The following is a 23,526-nucleotide window of genomic DNA, read 5'->3' as shown; positions in this document are numbered from 1 at the left end:
TTAGGCAGGCAGCAAAAGCTTTTTCACCCTCTGCTATTTATTTACAATATTTTTATTTCCCCCTCTTTAGAGATCTGCTTGAGACAGGTAGACCACCATATGGGATGTGTTCAGTTTAATGAGTCCCAAAAGATCTGCTTTATACCTAAGATATTTGACTAGATCTGCACCAAACTGCTTTCTTCAGCATTTCAGTTAACAATATAAATTATATTTATACCAAATCATATCTTAGTGTTTTTACCCCTTCTCTGGTGATTTGCTACATGGACTGCTTAGAACAGAAAATACTCTTTCTAAATATGCACAGTTGAGTGGACCCTCACAAAAATGTAGTTTGGCTAGCACAAGCAATGGTGTGTAAAATACAAAAGTTATCACAAGAGTATTAGTTGAACTCTGATATTTTGTCAATGTTTACTTCTTGGCCCTTCAAGATTTTTCATAGCTTTGTGGTGCAGAATATATACTTTCATCACAAAATATGCCAGCAGCAGAAGACACTCATTGCAGACCAAGAAAAAGACACCATGAGAAAAGATCCAGAGGAGTTAGCCGTGTTAGTCTGTAGTAGCAAAATCAAAAAAAGTCCAGTAGCACCTTTAAGACTAACCAATTTTATTGTAGCATAAGCTTTCGAGAATCACAGTTCTCTTCGTCAGATGCATGGAGGGCAGAAAGAAACTGGTCAAATATAGAGGAGGAGAGGGGAGGAGGAGAGAGGGGATGTAAACAACTCCTTTGATATGGAAATGCAAACAGCTCCTTTTGATGTGGGGATCAGTTTGCTTGTGTAAAGGTTCAAAGGAGTTTGCCATGTTAGTCTGTAGTAGCAAAATCAAAATGTAGTAGCAAAATCAAAATCAAAATCTTGATGGTGCTGCCGGACTCTTTTTGATTTTGCTACAGACTAACACGGCAAACTCCTTTGAACCTTTACACAAGCAAACTGATCCCCACATCAAAAGGAGCTGTTTGCATCTCCATATCAAAGGAGTTGTTTACATCCCTCCTCTCCTCCTCCCCTCCCCTCTCCTCTATATTTGACCAGTTTCTTTCTGCCCTCCATGCATCTGACGAAGAGAACTGTGATTCTCGAAAGCTTATGCTACAATAAAATTGGTTAGTCTTAAAGGTGCTACTGGACTTTTTTTGATCATGAGAAAAGAGAAGCAGGATTTTGACCATCAAGGGCTAAGGCTCAGAATATTCAATAAAAGCCCTACATATTGCACCTTAGTGGTAATCTTATTAGTTGGCTGTTTTAGGCTGTATTTTGAAGAAATGTGTTCTAATTTACATACGCTCATTTACTAGCAACAAAAAAGGCACATGGGGAGGAAGAATCTTGATTTTGAGGTCTACAAGTGGTATTTGTTATTGAATGATGCGTGGGCTTCACTCACAGGCAAGGATAACATACATATATGTTTGCGTGTCTGCATGCCACTACAAATGGTCAAATTTGAAAACCTGATAAAGCATGTGTGCAACAGAAGAGAAAGGGACCTTCCCTTTTATTACATAAACAACTATTGCATTGGGAAGATCTTCAGGGTCTATGCTCATAGCACAGACCCTATCTATCTATATTATCTATCTATATTATCATTGCATATATGCTATACGTCTCATTTTGTAATTCTCACTCAACTCTGTTCAGGAATGTATTTATAAACATGAAAACTTGAAGTATAAATGATAAAACTTGCTTCATATTTTAAAAAAGCTTCAAAATCCTAAATTATATTTTAGCAATAACTCAAAGTAGAATGATGCATTCCTTCAAATTTATTTTAAAAAACTCTGTGCACAAATGATTGTCATTGATGCACAATTTTACAACAAAATATTTCTTTGCACTGGGAATCTATACATATGTGAAAAATCATACATTCTAGAAAAATAATTTGCATCCTTTTAGAAAAAGGAAAACACCACTGACATTTGAAGTGATCAAATATCAGACAGACAATCTCAAATTGACCCAGCCATTTTCTTTCACAAAATTCTTCAGTGCTTTGATCTTCTTCTTCCTGGTTTTACATCCTTGATGTGTGACATGCTTAAAGTATTTGCAATCTAGAACCAAAAAAAGTGAAATGTTATTGGAATTTGTATTAAAAAGCTAAAACAAGAAACAAGCAGGGCTTCCCCAGGTAGGGCTTCCCCCAAGCGTGATCAATCTGTTCTATTATATCTGACCCAAAGCCATCAGGCTTCCGTTCTATTTTTCAGCCTTGTTTAGTTGATTTACAGTGCAATCCTATGCAGAGTTACACCAGTCTAAGCCCATTGAAGTCAATGGCCTTAGACTGGAGTAACTCTCCATAGGATTGCACTGTTAGTGGGGTCACATAAGATTCTTCAAATACGTTTGGTTAAACTAAGATTGGTTGGTAATCCCTATTCAAGAATTTATGGTACTATACCCATTCCAAGCAAAAATCAGAGAGGTTACATTTATGCTGTAAACTGAACAAGTTAATTTCAATGCTTCCCCCTAATGAGCCTTGGAAACCATAGCGCTAACAAAAAATTCTCAGCACCATCCTAAAATCTCAGTTTTAAGGGTTTCTTAACCTGGTTTATGTATGTAAAACAGTCATGTCGTTACATCTCAAATGACATAAAAGTATCTTAAGTTACAAATACACCTGGCCGCTACCATTAGCTTGAATCCATAGAACTGACCAATTAGTTGCTCATGTTATATAATAGGACTTTAGAAGTTTTTAAAAAAGCAATCTCCAATCCTGAATAGCAAATAGCTTTTGAAAGTGATTAGACTTTGAGGTTCTGCTATTCAAGGGGGGAGGGGGAATCCCATTATGGCATGCCTAAGAATCAAGCACTCCACAAGTATATTGCAAGGGTTGGGGACAGAGCTCAATGTTTAGCAAGACTAAATGGAATTCTAAGAACTGATCACATTATAATGTGATGAAACTATTGCTCCCTTTCTAACATAGAACAGATAATTTAACAAGGTTATCCTACCCCTGGAACTAACTTGCCTAATGGCACCATGCCAGAAACCTGACAGGGTTTGTTGGCAGTTTAGTGGAAATTGAAGCACGATCTATAGATACCGAACAGTCTCACAACACCTTTGGAAATAAATAGCACCATTGAATGCTGAAGGCGTTGTACTGATTCACTCCAACTCAAATGCTGCCATTTTATTAATTAAAATACGCATATCCCTTATAAATAAGATTTGTGAGGCAGCCAAAAAAAAGTTCCTCAAGTCTCCCTTCTTTGGTGTTTAAATGTTTAATAAGGAAGGAGCAAGAGGGGCCTCTCTTGGGAGGGAGTTCTTCAACTATGTTGCCACTGTGGAAAAGACCCTTTAAGCAATCAGCATGAACTTCATCTCTTTCTCCCCTTCAGTGCACCGAAGAGCATGCAAATAACATTTGTGAGCAATGGTAAGAAGTTCCTTAATCTCCCATAGTTTATACACATGCAAAAGACGTTCGTCGCTCAGCAGCACAACTTAAATTTCTCTTAAAATCTATATGCCTCGACTGATCTCAGAAAGCCAAAAATGAAGTGTTGCACTACTGAAAATGCCAAAAGGAGCAGCAGGGAGCTCACTGCAACTTATAAGTAAACTGGGAAGACTAAAACATAAACAGGAGAGCAAGCTCACGGTTGTGGTCTTTATATAGCCTTAAATATTTATATAAAGTGCAAAGTGCAATATATAACTCATAGATAGGAAAAGATCCATCCACATTCTGATATCTCTGTTACAGTAACAGTGTAAACATTGGTTCCATAACAGCCTCATGCAATCACTCAAGGTTAGTTACAAAGTCAATATTAAAAATTAGCAATTGTATCTCATACGTCCTTTGCTTTGTATCTTTCAAATGAAAACAACAAGGTCACTCCACAGCCTTGCCACTCGCCATGCCACTTTGACAAGACACCAGCTTCCTTTCCTTGTTTTGCAAAGCTTCCTCAGGAAATGCATACGGCATGAATCTTCTTATGCATTTTCTCTCACAGCTCACACTGGAGCCAAAGAGATATCAGAACATGGATCTTTTCCTATCTATGAATTATATGTTGCACTTTGCATGTTAAATGAAGATTTAAGGCTATATAAGGACCACAACTGTGCATTTGCTCAACTGATCTCTGAGCAGCATACATAGCTGCTCCCCATTTTAACCTCACAACAACCCTGTGAGGAAGGTTAGGCTAAACTTCAGGCCAGAGATCTGAATCTAAGTCTCCCTGGCCAAAAATCCAACACACTAGCCATGACACTACTCTTACAAAGAAAGAAGGGGGAAATCTCACTTTAACCAATGCTTCAAGTGTATCAGTTCTAGTCATTCAGGACATATACCCTTCACATCCCTCCTCCTGTTCTGGGATGCCTTCAGTTTAATTCCACTCTCCTTGTACTGAACAGAGACAGAGCCAAAGTATAGGAAACTCCATTTTCACATATTCATTCCACATTACCCTGGCACTCCTTTCCTTTCATTGTCTGCTCAACTACCCTGTCTTATTTGCTTGCATCACTCAGTATGAGAGTAACTATAGTGCAGTGATTAGAGTGTCAGACTAGGATCAGGGAGACCCATGTTCAAATCTCCCACTTGTCCATGGAAGCTGAGTTATCTTTGGCCAGTCACATTCTCTCAGCCTGACCTATCACCTCACAGGGTTGTTGTGAGGGTGAAATGGAAGACAGGAAAATGATGTATGCTGCTTCAGGTCCCCACTAGGGAGAACAGAAGTGTATAAATGAAGTAAATAACTAAATATGGTGCCATTCACATGATACCATCAATATATGTAATACATAACATGGAGCAACAAGCTTAGACAGTAAAAACATCTTTTAATAGTGAAAATAAACATAGTTCTTAAGACTTTCCTGACCTGTACATATAGTATAAGGGAATCAACTAGCCTGCTACACGAACCTAGCCTTCATCAGGCTCACTGACGCAAAATACCTCATTTAATCTAATACATGCCAGTGATTTACCATCTTACTTCAAGAAACTAGTGTCTTGATAGCATTGTATACCTCAAGTATATCAGTCATTTGATTTCTTTTACCCTTCTCTTCCCATTGCAATACCTTCCTTTTCATTACTGAAATCTGGTCTGTTTCAACTGCAACAACAAACACACACACCCCAACTAACTTTCAAGTAACAAATCCTGGTTAATAATATCAAAGAGAATTTTAAGTAGCCTGCCAAGCAACCACTATTTTTAAGATAAGGGCTTGAAATGTTTTGATTTTGGAAGACCGTTGAACATTGCTGTAACTTAATTGTGATCTTTCAGAATGCCTGTTGGACAGGTTTGAAAGGTTCTGTTTGTGGGTACGATTTACATGGATATTATTTATATTTTTTCTGAACAGACTTATGGACTCCTTCGGGTAACACAAGGTGGGATTTTAAAAAGCAATCAAATAAAATAAATGCATCTAGAACAAACTATGAAGCATTTCTCACATATCAAAGTATGTGGCTACTTTAACTTCTCTCCCCAAAATAAAATCCAACCTCATTCATTTTATACACTCAAAATAAAGTTTCATTAGTGCAAGAAGTGCCAACTATTGAGGACTGGATATATAAATTGCTGTACATGGCGGAAATGGACAAAATGACAAGGAAACTGAGAGACCTTGATCCAGGACAGTTCAACACGGATTGGGAGAAGCTGAAACAATATTTAGTGAAGAAATGGGAGGTGGGAGGAGAACTGTGGCAGTTTGAAAATTACTGAAATACAATAAAAGTAGAGGGAGGTGACTTTACCGGGGGGTGGAGAGTTAAATGAGAATTTCTAAGCAACTACTTTATTAGACTATTATATATAGCATTAAGTATTATAGGTGTTATTATAAGAATTATAAGGTTAGAAATTAACTAATTATAAGGATAGAAACTAAGTAATTTCATTTCTGGCAATAATCGTATAATGGAGATAATTTTATAATTGCAATGAAGGAATTTAAGCAAGGTGGGAAAATATATATTAATGTATAGATCATGTATTAAATTGATTGAATTAGTTTGGAGGTATATATGGGTCAAATTGGTTGACTATTTTTGGTGGATAGTTGCATAATGGAAGAATAATATAATTATATAATTAAAACAGTATGAAGATAAGATATGTAGAAAAAGTAATATATAGAGTATAAGTTAAATTGGTTGACTTATATTGAATGTACTGTTTATAGAAGTATCTAAAATTATGCTAAATGAGGGATAAATTGTTTGTCCCATATTGAAGATGAGATTATAAGATAGAGTATAGAGTACCAAAATTAGCTAAATGATTATTATCAAAAGAAAATATGCCAAGAATGTATTATTTAGTTATGCATTATTTAGTTGTTAAAGTAAGTAGGAAGACAGAAGGAGCACTGTGTTATATAGATAAGCTTAGAAGAAAGTGAAAGTTTACGTTTGATAGATAGAATAAATTTGAAATGAGTAAGGGAAAAGGGACAAGGGGTTGGAAAACTGTTGGAAGTCAACAAAAGGGGGGGAAAGGGAGGGGGTTAGAATTGGAAAAATTAAAGGAAACTGATTGTAATGTACAATTTAATGACATCTAATCCAATAAAAAAATTAAAAAATAAATAGATAAAGTTTCATTCACCCCCCCAAAAATGAAATTTTGAATTGCTACAATCCTTCCAAAACTACTTCTAGGGACAGGAGAGGCACATTGTTTTAAAATTACCTTTTCCCAGCAGTATTCCAGCCACCAGGACTTTTTCACATGCAAGTCTTTCATTTTCCTGCCAGTCTCTTTTTGCCAAATAACTGCTGAAATGGAAGACTGGCCACCATTTTTTCCGGGTATCCCATTCCTCCTTGAGCCAGTCAAATTGCTTGCCAGAACTGAGGGAGAAAAAGCCAAGGCCCAGGTAGATTCATCTCAGATGTTGGAAAGATAATCTGTATTTTTAAAAGAAATTACCAAAACACTGCAGGTGGCCAACACTTAAAAAGTCAAAATCAGGCTACTTGCAGCTTCATTCTATATTTCCAGTAAATTGTGCTATAAAATAGTATGCCCTGCAGTTTTATTTAAGATCCTGAAAACTTTTCATACAAGTATGAAAACTGAGTTAGTAAAACCATGCTAAGACAAGAGTTTACAAGAAAAATAATACTCAATATTTAGACAATAATAGATTTTGGAAGTGTAACTGTAAAACAAAAAACTATTCTGCTAGTATCAGATGAGTTGCACTGATTCATAGGTCACCCGGTTGCTAATGGTGGCTAGAAACTGCCCCCAGATGATGTCACAGAGCCCATGAATCAAAAGCCCTACACTGTTTTCTAGTAAATGGGGGGCCAGTTTAGGCAAAAAAAAGTCATGTCTCTGAACAGTCATGACTTTGAACAGTTAAGCCTGTGGAAGAGAGTCAGCAGTTAAAAAAGACTCCTATATAATTGTAGCCATGATTTTTTTCTTATTTTCCTCCAGACTCTTTAAAGTTACATCATGGTAATTTCTCTTCCCTTTGTGGCTTCTTTAACATTTTCAGTTCCAGTTAGTTATTAAAACTGAGACTAGGGATTTCATTTCAAAAAAGTATTTCTAAAAAACAACCAGTGGGCTACTGACTTTGTTACATGCTACTATCTTATTTCTGAATTTACCTGTAAGGCTGAATTACACCAATAATAAATGAGTTGACTGCTATGAAAAACGAACTGCTCAAGTGAGTTAGTCTTCAGCATTATGTTCCATCAAAAATGACAGGACATTTTTACTACAGGCACATTTTTAGCACAGGCTTTCCTGTTCATACTGATGTGTATGTGTAGGGAAGGAAATACACACAGGAACAATCAAACATTCAATCTTCAACCCGCAGTCTAAAGCACGGCAGTCCAGCAAGAGACAGGTGTTTTGTCACTCACTTTTGTAATATTTCTATTATCTGTTTTGCCAAACATCTCCAAGCCTTTACATTTTCCTTCCATCCAGCAAAGTCTAAGACTGCAAAAATAACTTCCAGTCGCAGTCTCTGGTTTTTACTTTTTTCTGCAATCAGAACAGATCATGTTGAGACATCCTATATTAGTCAGTGACCAACAAATTCTACTGGTACAAATTTGTACCAGACTCTCATGCTGGAAGCATTCATATATGCTTCAGCAGCTTGCAACACATTTAACACAATTTGTTTATTTCTCCAAAGATTGCCCCTTCTGTGGGATCAGCAACATTTATACCTGTTTACTTGCAATGGCACTTTCTTACAGCCAGACCAACTCCAGTTATGCTGTTTGTAATGTGCCAGGGACAGCTTTTAAGGAGCTCCATTTCCCCTCAAATGAAGTTGGCCGTTAAGATCAGGGACAACTAGCTAAAATTTGAAGTGGTTTTAAAGACAGTGCCTTCAAAATTCAAAACCCAAAATTCACAAGCTAAATCCAATTTAAACTCCCACCATTTCTAAATAATATTTCCAACTCTTGAAGCTTTATTTTCATTCCTGCTTAACAGACACCTTGGGTTTAAATCTTTGCTGCACATATTAGCAAAGACACCTTAGGTTTACAACTAACATGTAAAGCAGAGCGCCCAAAGTCCTTTGAAGCTTCAAGAGCTGCACCAGAAATATTGCAATTAATGAATGAGCTTTTATTTACATCAACATTTCCTTGCAGAGATGAACAGCTTTCTCTATGCAATTATACCTAAGGTTCTGTCCTCCTCTACCCCATAACAAGAAAGCAAAGCCCAGCAGCCAGTTTGCTCCTAGCTCTGGAAAACAATATGATAAAAGTCTTACTTGATTTTTTAAGCATGACATAAAATTCCAACATCAATTCATGAGAAGGAACAAGTTCATGTAAGACCTACAGAAAAAAAGACAGAAATTTAAAAAATCCTTAGGTAATGGAGCAAAGTTTGGCATGTTTACATCTCAGTGATTTCAGTGCAGACTTAAGCACAGAAGTTTATATCATCTAACAGAAGTTGGTGGCACTTTAAAGTCCTTCACGTTGTGCAGTTCATCTCCCTAGTACACTCCAACAGGAATTTATACACATTATGTACCATTACAAAGTTCATTTCTGAATGTACTACACACACGCATGCCCATTCTCCCTGCATGGAGAGAGCTAGAACTCTACAAAGAAAGCATTAAAAATATGGTACATACCCCAATATGCACTATGGGCCAATAAACAATACTAGCTTTGTGTGTGTGCCCACAGCAAAATAAGAGCACATTCACTGCAAATTATTAGGGAAGAGACAGAAGAAACCTACTAGTGTCATAAAAATTTCCAAATAAATATAGGCTCCGTTCTTGTTTAGAATCTATTTGATGTATGGATCTTTTTACCACATCTCAAAAAGGACTTTCTAGCTATGCAAAAGGAATAGATTAGGGCAACTAAAAGTGCTAAGAACACCTTTCCTATGAAGAAATGTTAATGCTTATAGAGCCTTTTAGTTTAAAAATAAAGGATCACAAAGGGAAAGGTACAACAAATTTATAAAATTATGAAAGGTACATAAAGACATCTCTAACTCAAAAAGTACAACCAAGATGTCGTTCAGGGCAACCAAGATGGTTAAGGGGTTGAAGCGCCTTTCCTATTAACGAAATCTGGAGAGTCTGGGGCTTTCCTATCTAGAAAAAAAGAGAACTAATGGGAGACATGATAGGAGTTTATAGAATTATGCATGGGATAGAGGAATATAGAGAGACAAATATACTATATTGAGAGAAATAAACTAACGGCAATACTACTAATAATAATAATACTAGAACTCGAGGACACCCAATGAAGTTCTTGGGAAACAGGTTTAAGACTGACAAAAGGAAATACTTCCTTTACTCAACACGTTATTAAACTGTGGAATTCACTGCCACTGGCCATGGTGATGGCCATGAGCATAGATGGTTTTATAAGGGGATTAGATAGATTCATGGAGGAGAGGTCCATCAGCGACTAAAGGCAAGCTTCATGTATAGAAGCAGCAAATCTCTGTCCAGCTCTTTCTCTAAGAACCTCAGGAGAGCAGACATCATTCTCCCTACCTGCACTATCTTCACAACAAACCTGTGAAGTAGGTTCAGCTTAAACTTCATGGCAGAGTGGAGGTTTGAACTTAGGTCTCTCAAATCCTAATCTAACACTCTAATCACTACATTACCCTGGCTTTCAGAACAGTAGCAATTCTATAGGATCTAGATTTCATACTTGAAGAGCAGCGATCTGTTTCTTCCTTGATTCACCCCTTCTCTTTAGAAACTGATAGAAGTAGACATGAGCATTAGGGTTGGCAGGAAATTTGGAATTGTAAGCATACTCATTTAACAATTCTCTGGCTTCTTCATATTCCTCATAGTATTCCAGGAGCTGTGGAAATACAAATTGCACCAACATTATTTAAATATAGTTAAAATTCTTATATTATCACAGATATTACCCAAACAAAAATAATGTGATATATAAACTGCTTCAATAATAAAGCTGTTTTTTCAAACAGCAGATTGCTGAGCTGTTATATCAATGACAGTTACTATCAAGTACATTTTTACTTCCAAGCAGCTCAAAGATGCATACAAGGTTTTCCTATTTTATCCCTCTAACAACTCTTTGAGGTAAATTAGACTGAGAAAAAGACTGGCTTAAGGTCAGTCAAAAAGCTTTACGGTTGATTACCTATCCCATCTGACTACAGAAGCTTAACACTTCTGAAAAAGGGTGCTGTCTCTAACTATCACAGGTAGACCTATCATTCACCAACTTGCAGGAATCCACACACACCAGCTTTGTGATCAGCCTCCCTTAGTCCTCATGAGCATCTGTGGAATGTTCTCACTTGCACTGGTGTCTGGAGAAGGTCAGAGAGAGTGGAAGAAACTCCTGCCATTTCTCATCTTCCACAAACTACTGCACAAGTGAAAGCTCAGGAAACAGATGCATGCTGGTGGTGGGCATCCATTTTACCTGAGAGCTAGGGCCCTTGTTCCTAGTGAGTAGATTTGTGAATGCCTGTGATCTTCCTTTATTAAAGCCATCTTTCAACTAGTGGCCGCCCTAACAGTACATTGCAGTGTATTCTCAACGGCTGCCCAATCCTCGCTTAGAAAATTCTGAATCACTTTTTTTTACTAACTGTAATGGAAGCGTCAAGAATGTCACATAGCTATAAAATCTTTAACTGCCAGCAATATTTAGACCAAGTATCAAATAGTAAGCTAGTAGAGCATGCACTTACGTCCACATAACATAATACAAAAGGATCCCAAACTCCAGGAATTTTAATGATCTCCTTAAGGTTGACTGCCGCCTGCCGGTAGAAGCTGTGCATTTCTTGCTGAATAGAGGACTCAGCATAGCTTTCTTCCTCTGGAGGTGAGAGGAGGGGGTAGAAGATAACACAAGAGGTGTTCAAGTTCAGTTCACAGAAACTAAGCTAAGAATGACAATAATCTCAGCTTTAAAGAGAACATTATAAACAGTCTTCACTAGGGTTGGCAACAGGCCTGGAGGAAAACGTCTTGTCACTGTAACTGAGCCTTAACGTGTGGAAATGGGCAGCTGAAGTTTTTCTGGGCATAGAGATAAATATCATCCCATTTAAGCCTCCATTAATGGAGAAGCATCCAAGCAATTTTTCTCCAGGCCTGTTGGTAACCTTATCATTCACCTATTATCAAACAAGCTTGCAAAGACCACAACAGCAAGGAGAGCAAAGCCTAATTAGAGATACAAGACATTATACAGTAACTCTATTCTGCATCTTAACCTTCTAGCATATGGTCCCAAGGAAGCTAAGTACAAACTAGATAAGGGGTGGAATGTTTTTGTTTATTCTGCCTTGGACCTTTATTACATTACCTTAAACTTCTACCTCAAGAGGACCCTGGGCACAACCTCCTTTTTTCTCCACACCCACAGTGTTTCAGGTGTTCTTTACTTTTATCTTGAGAACACCTTCCCTTTGAAGTTTGAATCCCACTGTGGCATTTTGCCCTGTTTGTGCGACCTATATATTGCTGCCTCCCAAAAGGCTTTCACCTTAGAACTCTTCCATTTAACTGATATTTGAGGAAAGCTTTGTTATAGATGGTAGTATGACAGAACAGTCAGCACTTGGGGTGGTGGCTGTAGGGATTTCACATGAAATGGGAGTTTTGCTTAATCAGAAGAAGAATGTATTTGTAAGTACGTATGCGTGGTGGTTGTAGAGTTTTGATGAGCGTACTGGTTTCAGAACAGGTTCATAAGATTGGTGGTTCCAAATAGTTCAATATTCTTAAAACTATATTCACAGATCCAGTCACAAGGATTAATTTTCCACACAGATCTTCACTAACAGAATAAACATTCCTCTCATTCATACAGACATGGATTCACTGAGGCTTTTCCTCATAGCTTGCTTGACTTAACCTAGGTAGAACATCTCTCTGAGATACACACAGACTGACCCCAGGCTTCCTCACAGTTTACCAACTTAGCCAGAACAAGACCTTTTCAGGCTTCCAGTTTGTCAACTTAGCCAAAATGAGCACTTTTCTCTCAGCACTCTGACTACAAACTGCAGTTCACTCTGCCCTCCAAGGGTACAGCCACTATCCAATACAGCACACTCCACTCCACTATAATAATAATAATAACATTTGATTTATATACCGCCCTTCAGGATGACTTAACACCCACTCAGAGCAGTTTACAAAGTATGTCATCATTATCCCCACAACACTCACCCTGTGAGGTGGGTGGGGCTGACAGAGCGCCGAGAAGCTATGACTGACCCAAGGTCACCCAGCTGGCTTCAAGTGGAGGAGTGAGGAATCAAACCCGCTTCTCCAGATTAGAGTCCCATGCTCTTAACCACTACACCAAACTGGCTCTCCTTCTCACATCAGAGGCATGAACATCTAAGCACGGTAAACATATATTTTAAATCCCCATTAATACACAGAAATAAAACACACAAACTTATTTACATGCAAAACATTACAGCAAGAGTACATGTCCTATTTTAACCAGCTAGTCACAAACACAACTGACTTCATTTTCATGGTTTAGGTACAAATGCTATGATATGCAGAATTTTATCAGATGAAGCACATAAATATAAAATTGCTTTGGTTCATTCAGAATAGATATTAGTCTTCTATTATTATCACACCATTATAAACTTAAAGGCATTAATCCAGCCATGCACTTCCTCCAACAAAACAACATTTCTGTTTGCAGAAGAGGGGGAAGTAATTTCCCCCCATCAGAACGGCCAGTGTTATGAGCAATTGCTGCGCACAGCCTCTTGAATTCTAATAAAAGGACCAGAGGAGACCATCCCAGTCTGCAGTCACTTTTATACACCTAAGTGGAGAAGGACATTTAGCAAAAGCTGGTAGAGAATAGTGGGCACCAGAGTGGAGACAATGTGCTGCAGCTGGCTTCAAGGCCCAATATTTACCTCACAAGGAAGATATTAAAAATGTGTTCCAATTCAGAGATCACTTTCCTAAATCATAAAATACAGGGCATGTGTAAAAATTTCAAGAGTATGAAGATTTAAAGTGCATTTTTAGGGTTTATTTTTTTAAAATCAAGCTATGAATTATCATAATCATAAAGCCAAAGCAGATGATTCTTTTTCCAGCAAAGAAAAACTATTTTAATGTATTTTGAATATCACACTCCAAACTCCTGCTACCTGCTCCACATGTCCCTCTTCATTTCAAACATTACATTAAAAAATGACAATTTTGTGACACTGTAGTTGCTAATTTATTTTAATTGGCACTTTAACTGGAGCCAAATGTTAAGTTTTACAGTGGAATTACCAAATCATGCAGTGTTAGGAAACATTATAATCACATGGATAATATTTTATGCAACTGAAGCAGCATCTTTAACTTATGATGTAATCAAAGGAGTCCCTGGTGTAGAGTACAAGTTCCATCAATGGTATTCTATTTATCAAAACGTATTTAATCTGCCTTTCTTCCAAAGGGATAACAGTGACATATACGGTTCTCCCCTTCCATATTTTGTCCCCACACAACAGACTCGTGAGGTAAATCAGTCTGAGAGTTACTGGTCCAAGGTCATGGCTGAGCAGGGATTTGAACCCGAGTCAAAATCATACCCACAAACAAGTGCTATCGTATGACTGAGTTTCGTACAACAAGGTACTCACCAAGCTGCAATATGTCTGTCTTCTTTTTTAGCCATCTGAAGTAGTCAAGAAGCCCCTTGTAGCCTTGAATAAGTTTCAGCTCTTTTTCCTGAAGAACTGTTTGTTCTCCGTAGCGCCAGCTTTCTGCCAGGGCCAGGTTCTGATAAGCCTCATCCACATACCCATTACACAAGAGGTGGAAGACATGCTCTAAAGAGACCTATAATCATTTCAACCTTATTTACATTCTGTATCAAAAGTCTTTGAATGCAATGCCACAAGCATACGAACTCACACAGGAGCTCTCTGTGCCCATTTAAGTGGGCTTCCCCATTAATTTCAGTACAAAATGCACTGAGAGACCTCATGCACAATAGGAGTGAACCTACAAAGCTATCAACTACACTGAAATGGATGGATATGGGGACACACACATGTATTCTGTATCCATGCTGGAGCTGCCACTGCACAAAAAGCCCCAAGTCAGACTGCACACAGGGAGTACTTTGTTCAAACAAAGGAGGGGTGTGTGATTTGCCCAAAGTCAAGATGAAGATCAGCATACTATATCTTCTCACCTTTCCAGTCACAAAATTGAACCAGGGTAGATTGCTTTGTGCAGCTATGGGACAAAAACGCCGTATTTTTGGAAATTCAAAATACAAAGCCATACTTTTAACCAGATAATTTTCTACTCTGCATAATCAGATATGAGCACTGCTTCTGAATTTCAGCAAACCACTTCATAAGCATGGTTTGTATTGTGCCTAAAATTTCAGAAGACAGGATTTTCATCCACAGAAATATGACTTCCCCACTTGCCCACTTCCACTGCAGCCCAAAAGATGCCTCAAATGCTGCTCTTGTACAATGCCCATCATCCCAGAAATTGCTGGGTGGGGGAGATGGTCTGCTGGGGATGGTCTGTTGCCCCCATCTTGTACATGCAGAAATTTTAGGCAGGATCCGCCCCTATACTTTCAAGAACCAACAGCACTCTCTCAGATTGCACTTCCAAAATAAGCATGTCAGATTCTGAAGGGTATTTATCTTTATCTTAAGCTAGGTTTGAGTCAATGCTCACCTTTAAATATCCCTTTACTCCTAAATTTTTCATCCGATCTGCAAACTGGGTGGACTCCTCTATGTTGCTTCTTGGATGATGATGCAAAATTTCCGTTCCTATTCTCCAGATCTCCTATCACAGGAAAAAATTGTAATATATAAAAGCTATACAATGTGAAACAAAACCGAAATAGCATGTCCATGAGAGTTTCCCATGACTACTAAGTAACAGAGCAATCCTAAGCAGAGTTACTCCAGTCTAAGCCAATTGGATTTCACTGTAAGTATAGATGCACCTTCAAAGTATACAAGCTGTTAAGGTAAGGAGGAAAATATTACACAACTAACTGTGTAAAGCAACTCTCAAAGATTCTGTCATGCCACAGAAAGATATGTTATGCTGAATGGACTAAGCAGTTTTCTACTTCATTTCTAAACATATTGGCTTGTATTCTAAAAAGTTCATATGCAGAGTGCCACTTGAAGATGAGAACATTCCTGTCTCCCGTCCCTCTGAGGGGGACCTTCATAAACAGTATAGAGGCAAAGTGAGGAGCCATCAAGTGGAAGGAGGAAACAAGTGAAAATGTCACAGCCTTGACCAAGGGAAGTGCCCTTCCTTCACTGGAAACATACCATATGATGTAAGTCATTAACTGGAAGTTCAGACCACTAAAATTTGTGTGACTTCTTCCAATTTAATGTTTAGGATGAAATCATTAGATTGTTTACTTACTTCAGGTGCTGCCCGCTGTTTTTCTTTAGTTGTATTCTCCAGTGTCTCTAGATAGCTTATCATTAATTCTGCAGCTCTCTGCCACTGACTTTGCAGGAGAGCATCCTGTATACAGCTTAAACAGTCATCTTTAGCCTTCTGAAAATCTGATGGTTTTCGGCCTGCAGTTGCTACAAAAAATTAACATTTTGCCAACAGATGTTAAACAGTTGTGGATCTAATGCTTTGAGTTTCAATAGCAGTTCACAGAAAAAGATATAAAACATACACTCAAAAAGTGGATTTAGCAAAGTATGTAAATGCAGAGATTAAACCTATATTTCATCTTGTTTTGAAATATAACTTCTGTGGTGACTCTGTCTAACTGACTTTGTAACATTTTGCAAATACGCTACAGCATCCATTTCTGTCCATTTTTGCTATATACTGGTGAATTCAGTTACACAGCACCAATCAAAATGAGAACAGTTTCTTCAGGATATTATGCCACTGTTCTTTTCTATGAACATACAAACACTCACTGCAAAAGTAATTTGTTATTGAACCAGAGGAATTAAAATATGAAAGAATCTTTCCTAGTAAACAATCTCGGCAGTAGTAAAGAGATTTATCTGGAAACAATCACGATTCCTGTAATATTAAACAAGGCATTCGATCATGCAATACAATCCCCTCATCGAGGATTTATAAGACTACTCGAAGTGACCACAGGCAGTGAACTCCTTAGGCATCATAGCATACATAGGGGTTTAGTTAAGATACAACTATCAATGTGTTTTAAATTTGTGGTTGGGTTGATAGCAGAAAAGCCATGTAACAGCCTAACTGAAAAAATGCATTTAGTGTTGGAGCCTAGGATTCTGGAATGTTATTCATCTCTCTACAATACTAGCATCTAATATTAAGCACCAGTTTCTACAACTCTGATATTACATCTACAGCCCTAGCATAAACTATCCATTAAGGTCCTTGCCCCTGGAAAATAACTATGCTTTTAAGCTAATTTAATACTACCCTTAAGGAACAGGCCAGCCCATAAGTGTCTCATCTTGAAAAGGTGGTGCTGGTCAGGCAATAATGACTTTGACAGACCAATGGCCTAAATCATAAGGAGTCCACGGCTCTGTAGGAGAGCATCTGCTTGGCATGCAGAAGGTCCCAAGTTGCATCTCCAGTTAAAGGATCAGGTGGTCTGTAATGTGAAAGACGTCCTCCTGAGACCCTGGAAAGGGTCATGCTGCAAGTATGAGTAAATACTGACTTTGATGGGTCTGATTTCGTATAAGACAGCATCATATGTTCATATATGATAATGGAGGTTCACACATATGTGAGAATATACCTAAAAAGGCTGCAACTGATCCCCCTGTTCATGCTCTCCCAAGCAGCTGTTCCTAGCAGAACTTTAATTTCACCCCCCAGAAGGCAAGAAAAAAGGTCGACAAAAGGATCAGTAGAGGGCAGAATGAGAGCAGCAGCTTGCAATGCCCACAGCCAATTAAACTTACTGGGATGCTGAAAACACCTTGGGAGTCGAGGTAAATAAATTTCAGGAAGCACAGTATTCCCTGCTGTTCCCACAGATGCGGCCTCAGGCTCTTCTTCTGAAGATGCCTCCCCTCCTTCCCTTCTCAGTTCATCAACAAAACTATCCATTTCTATGAAAAGGAAAAAAAATATCTGTATGTTCTAAGAATACATTTAAAAGATCAAACAGAGGAGCGGAGAACAATGTAAGCTACTTTGGGTCCCCAATGGGGAGAAAAGCAGGGTATAAATGAAGTAAATAATGTTAAAAATAAAATAAACAGGTTAATGAAATACAGAATTCACCTAACAGGGAAAATATGCAACATTATAAGGAAACTAGCATTTAATATTTTCAGTTCAAATGTGACTTCATACATGAAAGTTGGAAGCATAAGGCAATCAAGGCTGCAATCCTATGCACACTTGTCTGTGAGCAAACACCCCTGAATACAATACAACTTATTTCTAAGTAGACAAATACAGGGTTGCACCATAAATAACTCGCATGGAGAATAAGTGACAGATAGTACAAACAAACAAAATCGCAATCCCTCAAAACTACCCATGCAAATTCACGCAACGATTTTAACTAAAGTGATCATCGTATGCACAGCACAGTAACACCCTTCATAAGTCCAGTGAAATCGACAACCCAACGCTGCTTAGGAGAGCGCTGCAAGAAGGCTATTCTGGGGGAATCTATTATAATAATGTTAACCCACCTTTCCATTAAAAAAGTCAAAGCAGGTTACATTTAAAAGATTTATTACAAGATCGATGAAAATATGGGGGAAAACAGACCCAAGCAGCAACCACCACGAACGTGCATATCACTAAATATTAATTATTAAATTAAAATTTAAAAATGAGTAACTAAAAATTAAAATAAATTACAATATTAAATATTAATCAATCATTGCCTTTTCATGGAAGCCTCAAGGTGGCGTCTTCGCTTAGAATTTTCCACCCTGCCATGCAGCAGCAGCAACAGCAGCCAGGGCTAAAGAATGCCTCGCAGCGGAAGCCCTTCGCTCACAGAAACAAGGCCCCGAAATAGACCCTATCGCTCAGCGTACCTTCTTTCTCGTCCTCCGCAACCTCTCTCAATAGAGCGCAGGCACCGCTACCCAAAGACAGCACGCGCAACAAAACAATGAAGCGCCTACAAGGCACTCTTCATTCGTTTTCAAGAGCTCCGCAACTGCGATAGCCATTTTTGTTCAGGGCATGAGTGATGATCTCGTCGCCCTCAGTCTTTGAGAACGCATGCGTGAATCCGGCGGCCTAGCGTTCTGGATTGGGACGTCGCTCTCCTCCGCTCCCTTGTGGCCGAGTAAAGAACATTCTTTTACTCGACAGCTGCCTGTCTTTGGGAGGGCCTGGATCACCGAGCGGTTGCTGGTGGCGGGAGGAGGGGAAAGAGTGGTTTGTTTTTTTTACAAAAATGCCTGAAGGAAAAAATCTCTTTTTCTAGTGTTTTATTGCGTGTTGTAAGCTACCCTGGGTGTCATTTTACTAACAGAAAGTAAGTTTCAGGCGAGTAGCCGTGTTCGTCCGTAGCAAAAGAGCAAGATTCGGGTCCAGTGGTGCTACTGGAACAAAAACTGTACATCGCAGCTTCCAAAAGAAGGGCCACGGACGAGTTTTGTTCAATTGGCCTAAGATGCTATTCGGACAGTATCAGCTTTCGGGGGCCAAAGGCTACTTCAGATTTTTCTGCAAAAGACGTGACGGCTCTACCCCTCTGATATTCTGACAACTTTCTTATGAACGAATCTTAACTCAAAAGTCGGTCCCAAGGAGCAAAGAGACTGACTGCCTCACAAAACTGTAACCCCATCGCGTTTAACTAGAAGTGTGCCCTAATAATACTTAGCAGTGGGTTGCATGCACTTACATCCTTAAGTAATAAAACCTAATTTGGCTTCTGTCAGATTGGAACCTCGTGCCTTATGTAAAATCATTCACTAGCTTTAGTAATATAAGAACTGTCACTTTCCCCTGCTCCTTTCATCCTTCAAAGGATGCATTAGTGTGTGCATTAGTGTATGGACGTATTTGATGAACTACTGGCTTTTTATATTTTCAAATGAAGATATTTCATTTTTCCCTATTTATCCCATTTTTTAATCTGATTTGTACTTGTAGACTATGTAATTAGTTACAACAGCAACATCTTCAAAATGTTACAAAGTGCTTTTGCCCCAAGATGCATTTTGGGTAAGATTATCCCAGGTTAGTGAAATTAAACAGGACACAGGTGACACATTAGAAATTAACAAAATTTATTCCAGCATAAACTTTCATGAGTTAGACCTCACTTTGTCAGATACATGCACCATGTATTCGTTTGGCAGATGCATTTATACTCAACATTATCAATAACAGAAGGGCAGGAAAGGAACAGTTATTACAAAAAGAGGCCAGAAGGCTTAATGGCATAGGTGTATGGCATTACGCCTGAGAGGTGAGTAACTTTTATGAGCTCAAATGTGTGCTGCAGGACACTTGCTCAGGTAAAGAAGCCTTAATGATTATGTCAGAAACATTATTTATATGAATTACATTATCCACACTTTCAGTGTCGTAGGGTTGTGAATATCCTTTTTTCATTTTTAAAGGCTTAATTGAATACAATGGCAGTCCAGTGGTACCTTATTACAGCATAAACATTTGTAAGCTGGCTCTCTTCATCAGATGTACTGGAGTGTAAATCCATCAGGCTAATTTAACTACTCAGAGAAAGGTAGGTGGGGGCAGAGTCTTGTTAGGAGAGGCCAGTTCAAAACAAGATCCAATGCAGAGTAATCCCTTCGTTCAGAATGGACTTTTGCCCCAAGATGCTGCTGTTGTAAGATATGCAAAAATGATAATGCAGGATGAAATAAGAAAATAGGATAGTCTCCACAAAAGAGAAATCTGCAAATCAGTGTTTCACAGTTACTCTATTACACCCTTCTAACCCTCTTGCTTTCGACTGACTTAGAAGGATGCAGCTCTGCTTAGAAACGTACTAGAAGGGAGTGAGTCTAAGCAGGTCTATTCAAAAATAAGTCTCATTTTATTCAATGGGGCTTACTGCCAAGAAAGTGCTCTTAGAACTGCAGCCTAAGTCTTTGGCCTAGGTTTACTGGACTTGAAGGTGTACTATGCTGCCTCATTTCTAATGTGGATGAAGGAATGAATGCTTCTGAGAAATGAGAGGCTCTTGACATTAGAAAGTCATCATGACCTGAGATATGGATGACATGCTTATTTCGTGGTACGATAAAAGGTCAATGTAGACTTCAAAAATAAATAGAAGGGAGGCAGTATTGAAAAGGTAAATTTTGGAGATATGAAAACTAAAATTAAAATGTTTGTTAAAATATGATAGGTGTTGTAGAGAAAAATGGAAAATGAAACGTATTATTTTTCTTTGTTATTTTCAATCTTTGTTCTTTTTCTTCTTTTGAATTCTTTTTTCTTTACATTTTTTCTTCTATTTCTCTGCCCTTTTTACTGAGCTTTTAATCTTATAAAATAAAAATTTCTTGGAAAAAAGAACTGTAGCCTAGGTCTTTTAGAATTGACTTTAATGCTTCATTTAGACAAGAAGAGACCCTATAGACAGTACTGGACACCATTTTACTCTTTTTAAAATTAATCACATCATAGTAATAGCTTTTTCACTACTGAAAGTATCTATCACCTCCATCCAATTTCACAATTATTTATTATTTGTGCTTTTATGCTTAGTCAAGCTGTTGAAAGTATAGACTGTATGGTATATCAGAAACCATTTGCCAGCATATATGATTCGCTGTTCTGAGCTCCCTCTCCTCCCCAAACTCTGCCTCCCAGGTACTGCTCCAAATCTTCAAGAATTTCCCAAGTAAGAATTGGCAACCCTAGTAGACAGGGCTTAAAGGATTCTGCAGTATTCTACATTTTTTAAAAAGACCCTGTAATATATACTACCTTAGGGAATTCTTAGCTTTATACTATATCCTTCCTTTCTAAACTCATATTGTTGTGATATATCAGGAGGTAACTTTGGTGGTTTGATTTAATGTAGCATGTGAGGTAACAGATAAGGAAATTCATGATATAGCAACCTTGCTGAAGCTGAGTTGGTCTAGATCAGATCAGTGACAGGATGGGAGGTCTCCTAGGAACCCTATATATGCTGCCTTGAATGAAAGGTGGGGTATAAATATAAGTAGTAAAATCTTCTCATCCATAGCACAGTAGAACAACACAATTGAGCCATATGAGTGGCTTCTTCCTTATCTAGCTTGGAATCTCAGCAAACTAGTGCTCAAGTTGGAGATAGGTGAGCTGAAAGATGCTAGTCTCCTACAGGGTACTATACATTGTAAAGAGATGCCCCTTTGTAGCATAAAGAATCTTTGGGTGCGATTTTTCCTAATTCTTCTATCACAGCTTCAGAACTACTGAAGTGGTCAAAGTCTTTAAATCTTACATCAAACTGAAATACAGGGGAGATCAGGAGGTACTCATCTCACGGCACTCTCCCTCTTCAGTTCAGGTTAATATAAATTGGTAGAGCCTTGACTGGACAACTTCCCCTCCTGTTTTTGCTTTCCAAGGGAGGTTTCCTCCTATACTGACTGCCTTCAACATTCTGTGCTCCTGATGTGTTACAATCATGCTTAGTGCTCATGAGGCCATTTAAGTTAGGTCAATTTACAAATTAATATATTTCAGCATATGTAGATATTCCCACAAGTATACCTGCCACTAAAATAAATCCAGGATGAGGGCAGGGTTTTTTTTTAAAAAAAAAACTCTGCAGGAGCCGGATTTCATCCCTGCTGCACACACGTGGCTCCATTTCTTTTTCTTGTTATTCATCTCACTTCTAAAAACCAATCCAGCTCAAAAACATGCAGTGAGCTTTAGTTAGGTTGCTCAGTTCTTATCAGTGGAGGAGATGTTAATAATGAAGAAATCATAATGGGAGAAAACAGAACTTATCATACATGCCAGTGCAAGTGACGTGATTTAGGGACATCTGAATCAAACAAGATTTGCATGGGATGGTCTGTGTTCTCACAAGTTTTTAAACTTTACTTTTAAGTGTATAAGGGCCCAGTTTGGACTGGAACCATGGTGCAGAGGGAGGGGTTTTTAAGTCCTCCCACCCCATCATTCTTCCAACCTGAAATTTCCCCAGGGAGCCAAGTATGGAAAATAGCGGGGGAAAGGATGGCTTAAAAGCCACCAAATCAGCCCCCCATGCACCTGAAAATATTAAAAATCACTGGGAACTACCATTGTACATTTGGTTTGGCCCTCAGAAGAAGGTCTTGCAAAGATTTCCTAGTTTAGGCAGCTGTAGTAGGTTAGTTACAGTTTAATCCATTCCTAAGTCTTTGCATTGTTTTTGAATGTCCCAGCTGTTGATTGCATGGACTTCCACTTCGTAATCCACCTTGGGTTTCAGTGAGAAAGGCAGACAGACAAACAAACAAACAAACAAATAAGCAAAGTTACACCCTTCTAAGTCCACTGAATACAATGAGCTTAGAAGGATGTAACTCTGCTTAGGATTTCACTGTTAAGCACGAGAGATCCAAGTGCCAAAGAATTCTGTAGATGAGTTTATATGAAAGATTTATATATTAGACTGGTTAGGCTGAGAATGCGGCGGGGGGGGGGGGTAAAACTTTTTCTAAAACCTTTGTGCGATGAGGGGAGGCTTAACCCTCTTTCCTCCTTGCCATGGTTGCAATCCGAATTGGGCCCTGTGCACCTGATTTTTCAGGGGGGGAATGCTGGGATCTCTACATGTAGTTTTCAGCTCTGGGGTCTTACCCAGGGTGAGATCTGAACAGGTTTGCATGCTCCCTCTTACCCAGCCTGGAGAAGAAAAAGATCCTGTTTTGAATATTCCTGCAAAGTAGATCTAACTTTCTAAACAGCAAGTGACAAGTGAACAGGTTTAAACCTTATGAGGAGGAATATTTCAGAGCTCAGTCATAGGCAAACTACTTGGAAGTAATCAGATA

General features: G+C 38.4%; 1 protein-coding gene across 1 annotated transcript; it reads right to left on the bottom strand.

The window, feature by feature from the left end:
- Positions 1-1,776: 1,776 nt before the first annotated feature.
- On the bottom strand, positions 1,777-18,746 carry TAF1A (TATA-box binding protein associated factor, RNA polymerase I subunit A). The gene is made up of 11 exons (XM_054981418.1): positions 18,589-18,746; positions 17,491-17,640; positions 15,983-16,152; positions 15,266-15,379; positions 14,203-14,401; positions 11,266-11,396; positions 10,242-10,400; positions 8,816-8,882; positions 7,938-8,061; positions 6,742-6,902; positions 1,777-2,082 (listed from the first exon to the last, which is right to left on the bottom strand). The coding sequence occupies exons 2-11, from the start codon at positions 17,636-17,638 to the stop codon at positions 1,964-1,966; spliced, it is 1,392 nt and encodes a 463-aa protein (XP_054837393.1). The 5' UTR covers positions 17,639-17,640; positions 18,589-18,746; the 3' UTR covers positions 1,777-1,963.
- Between the last annotated feature and the right edge of the window lie 4,780 nt (positions 18,747-23,526).

This window comes from Eublepharis macularius, chromosome 1 (assembly GCF_028583425.1).
Source record: "Eublepharis macularius isolate TG4126 chromosome 1, MPM_Emac_v1.0, whole genome shotgun sequence".
Classification (NCBI taxonomy): Eukaryota; Metazoa; Chordata; class Lepidosauria; order Squamata; family Eublepharidae; genus Eublepharis; species Eublepharis macularius.
The sequence above is the reverse complement of the archived record's forward strand: the minus strand, read 5'-3'. Positions and strand labels throughout refer to the sequence as shown.

What these genes read in the sequence shown, in the direction of transcription:
- TAF1A (XM_054981418.1), bottom strand. Translation starts at nt 17,638, where the DNA reads ATGGATAGTTTTGTTGATGAACTGAGAAGGGAAGGAGGGGAGGCATCT. An exon ending in GAGTAAAGGGATATTTAAAG is followed by an intron (nt 14,402 to 15,265) that starts GTGAGCATTGAC and finishes AAATGATTATAG; the next exon opens with GTCTCTTTAGAGCATGTCTT. An exon ending in ATAATAGAAATATTACAAAA is followed by an intron (nt 6,903 to 7,937) that starts GTGAGTGACAAA and finishes TTTCTCCCTCAG; the next exon opens with TTCTGGCAAGCAATTTGACT.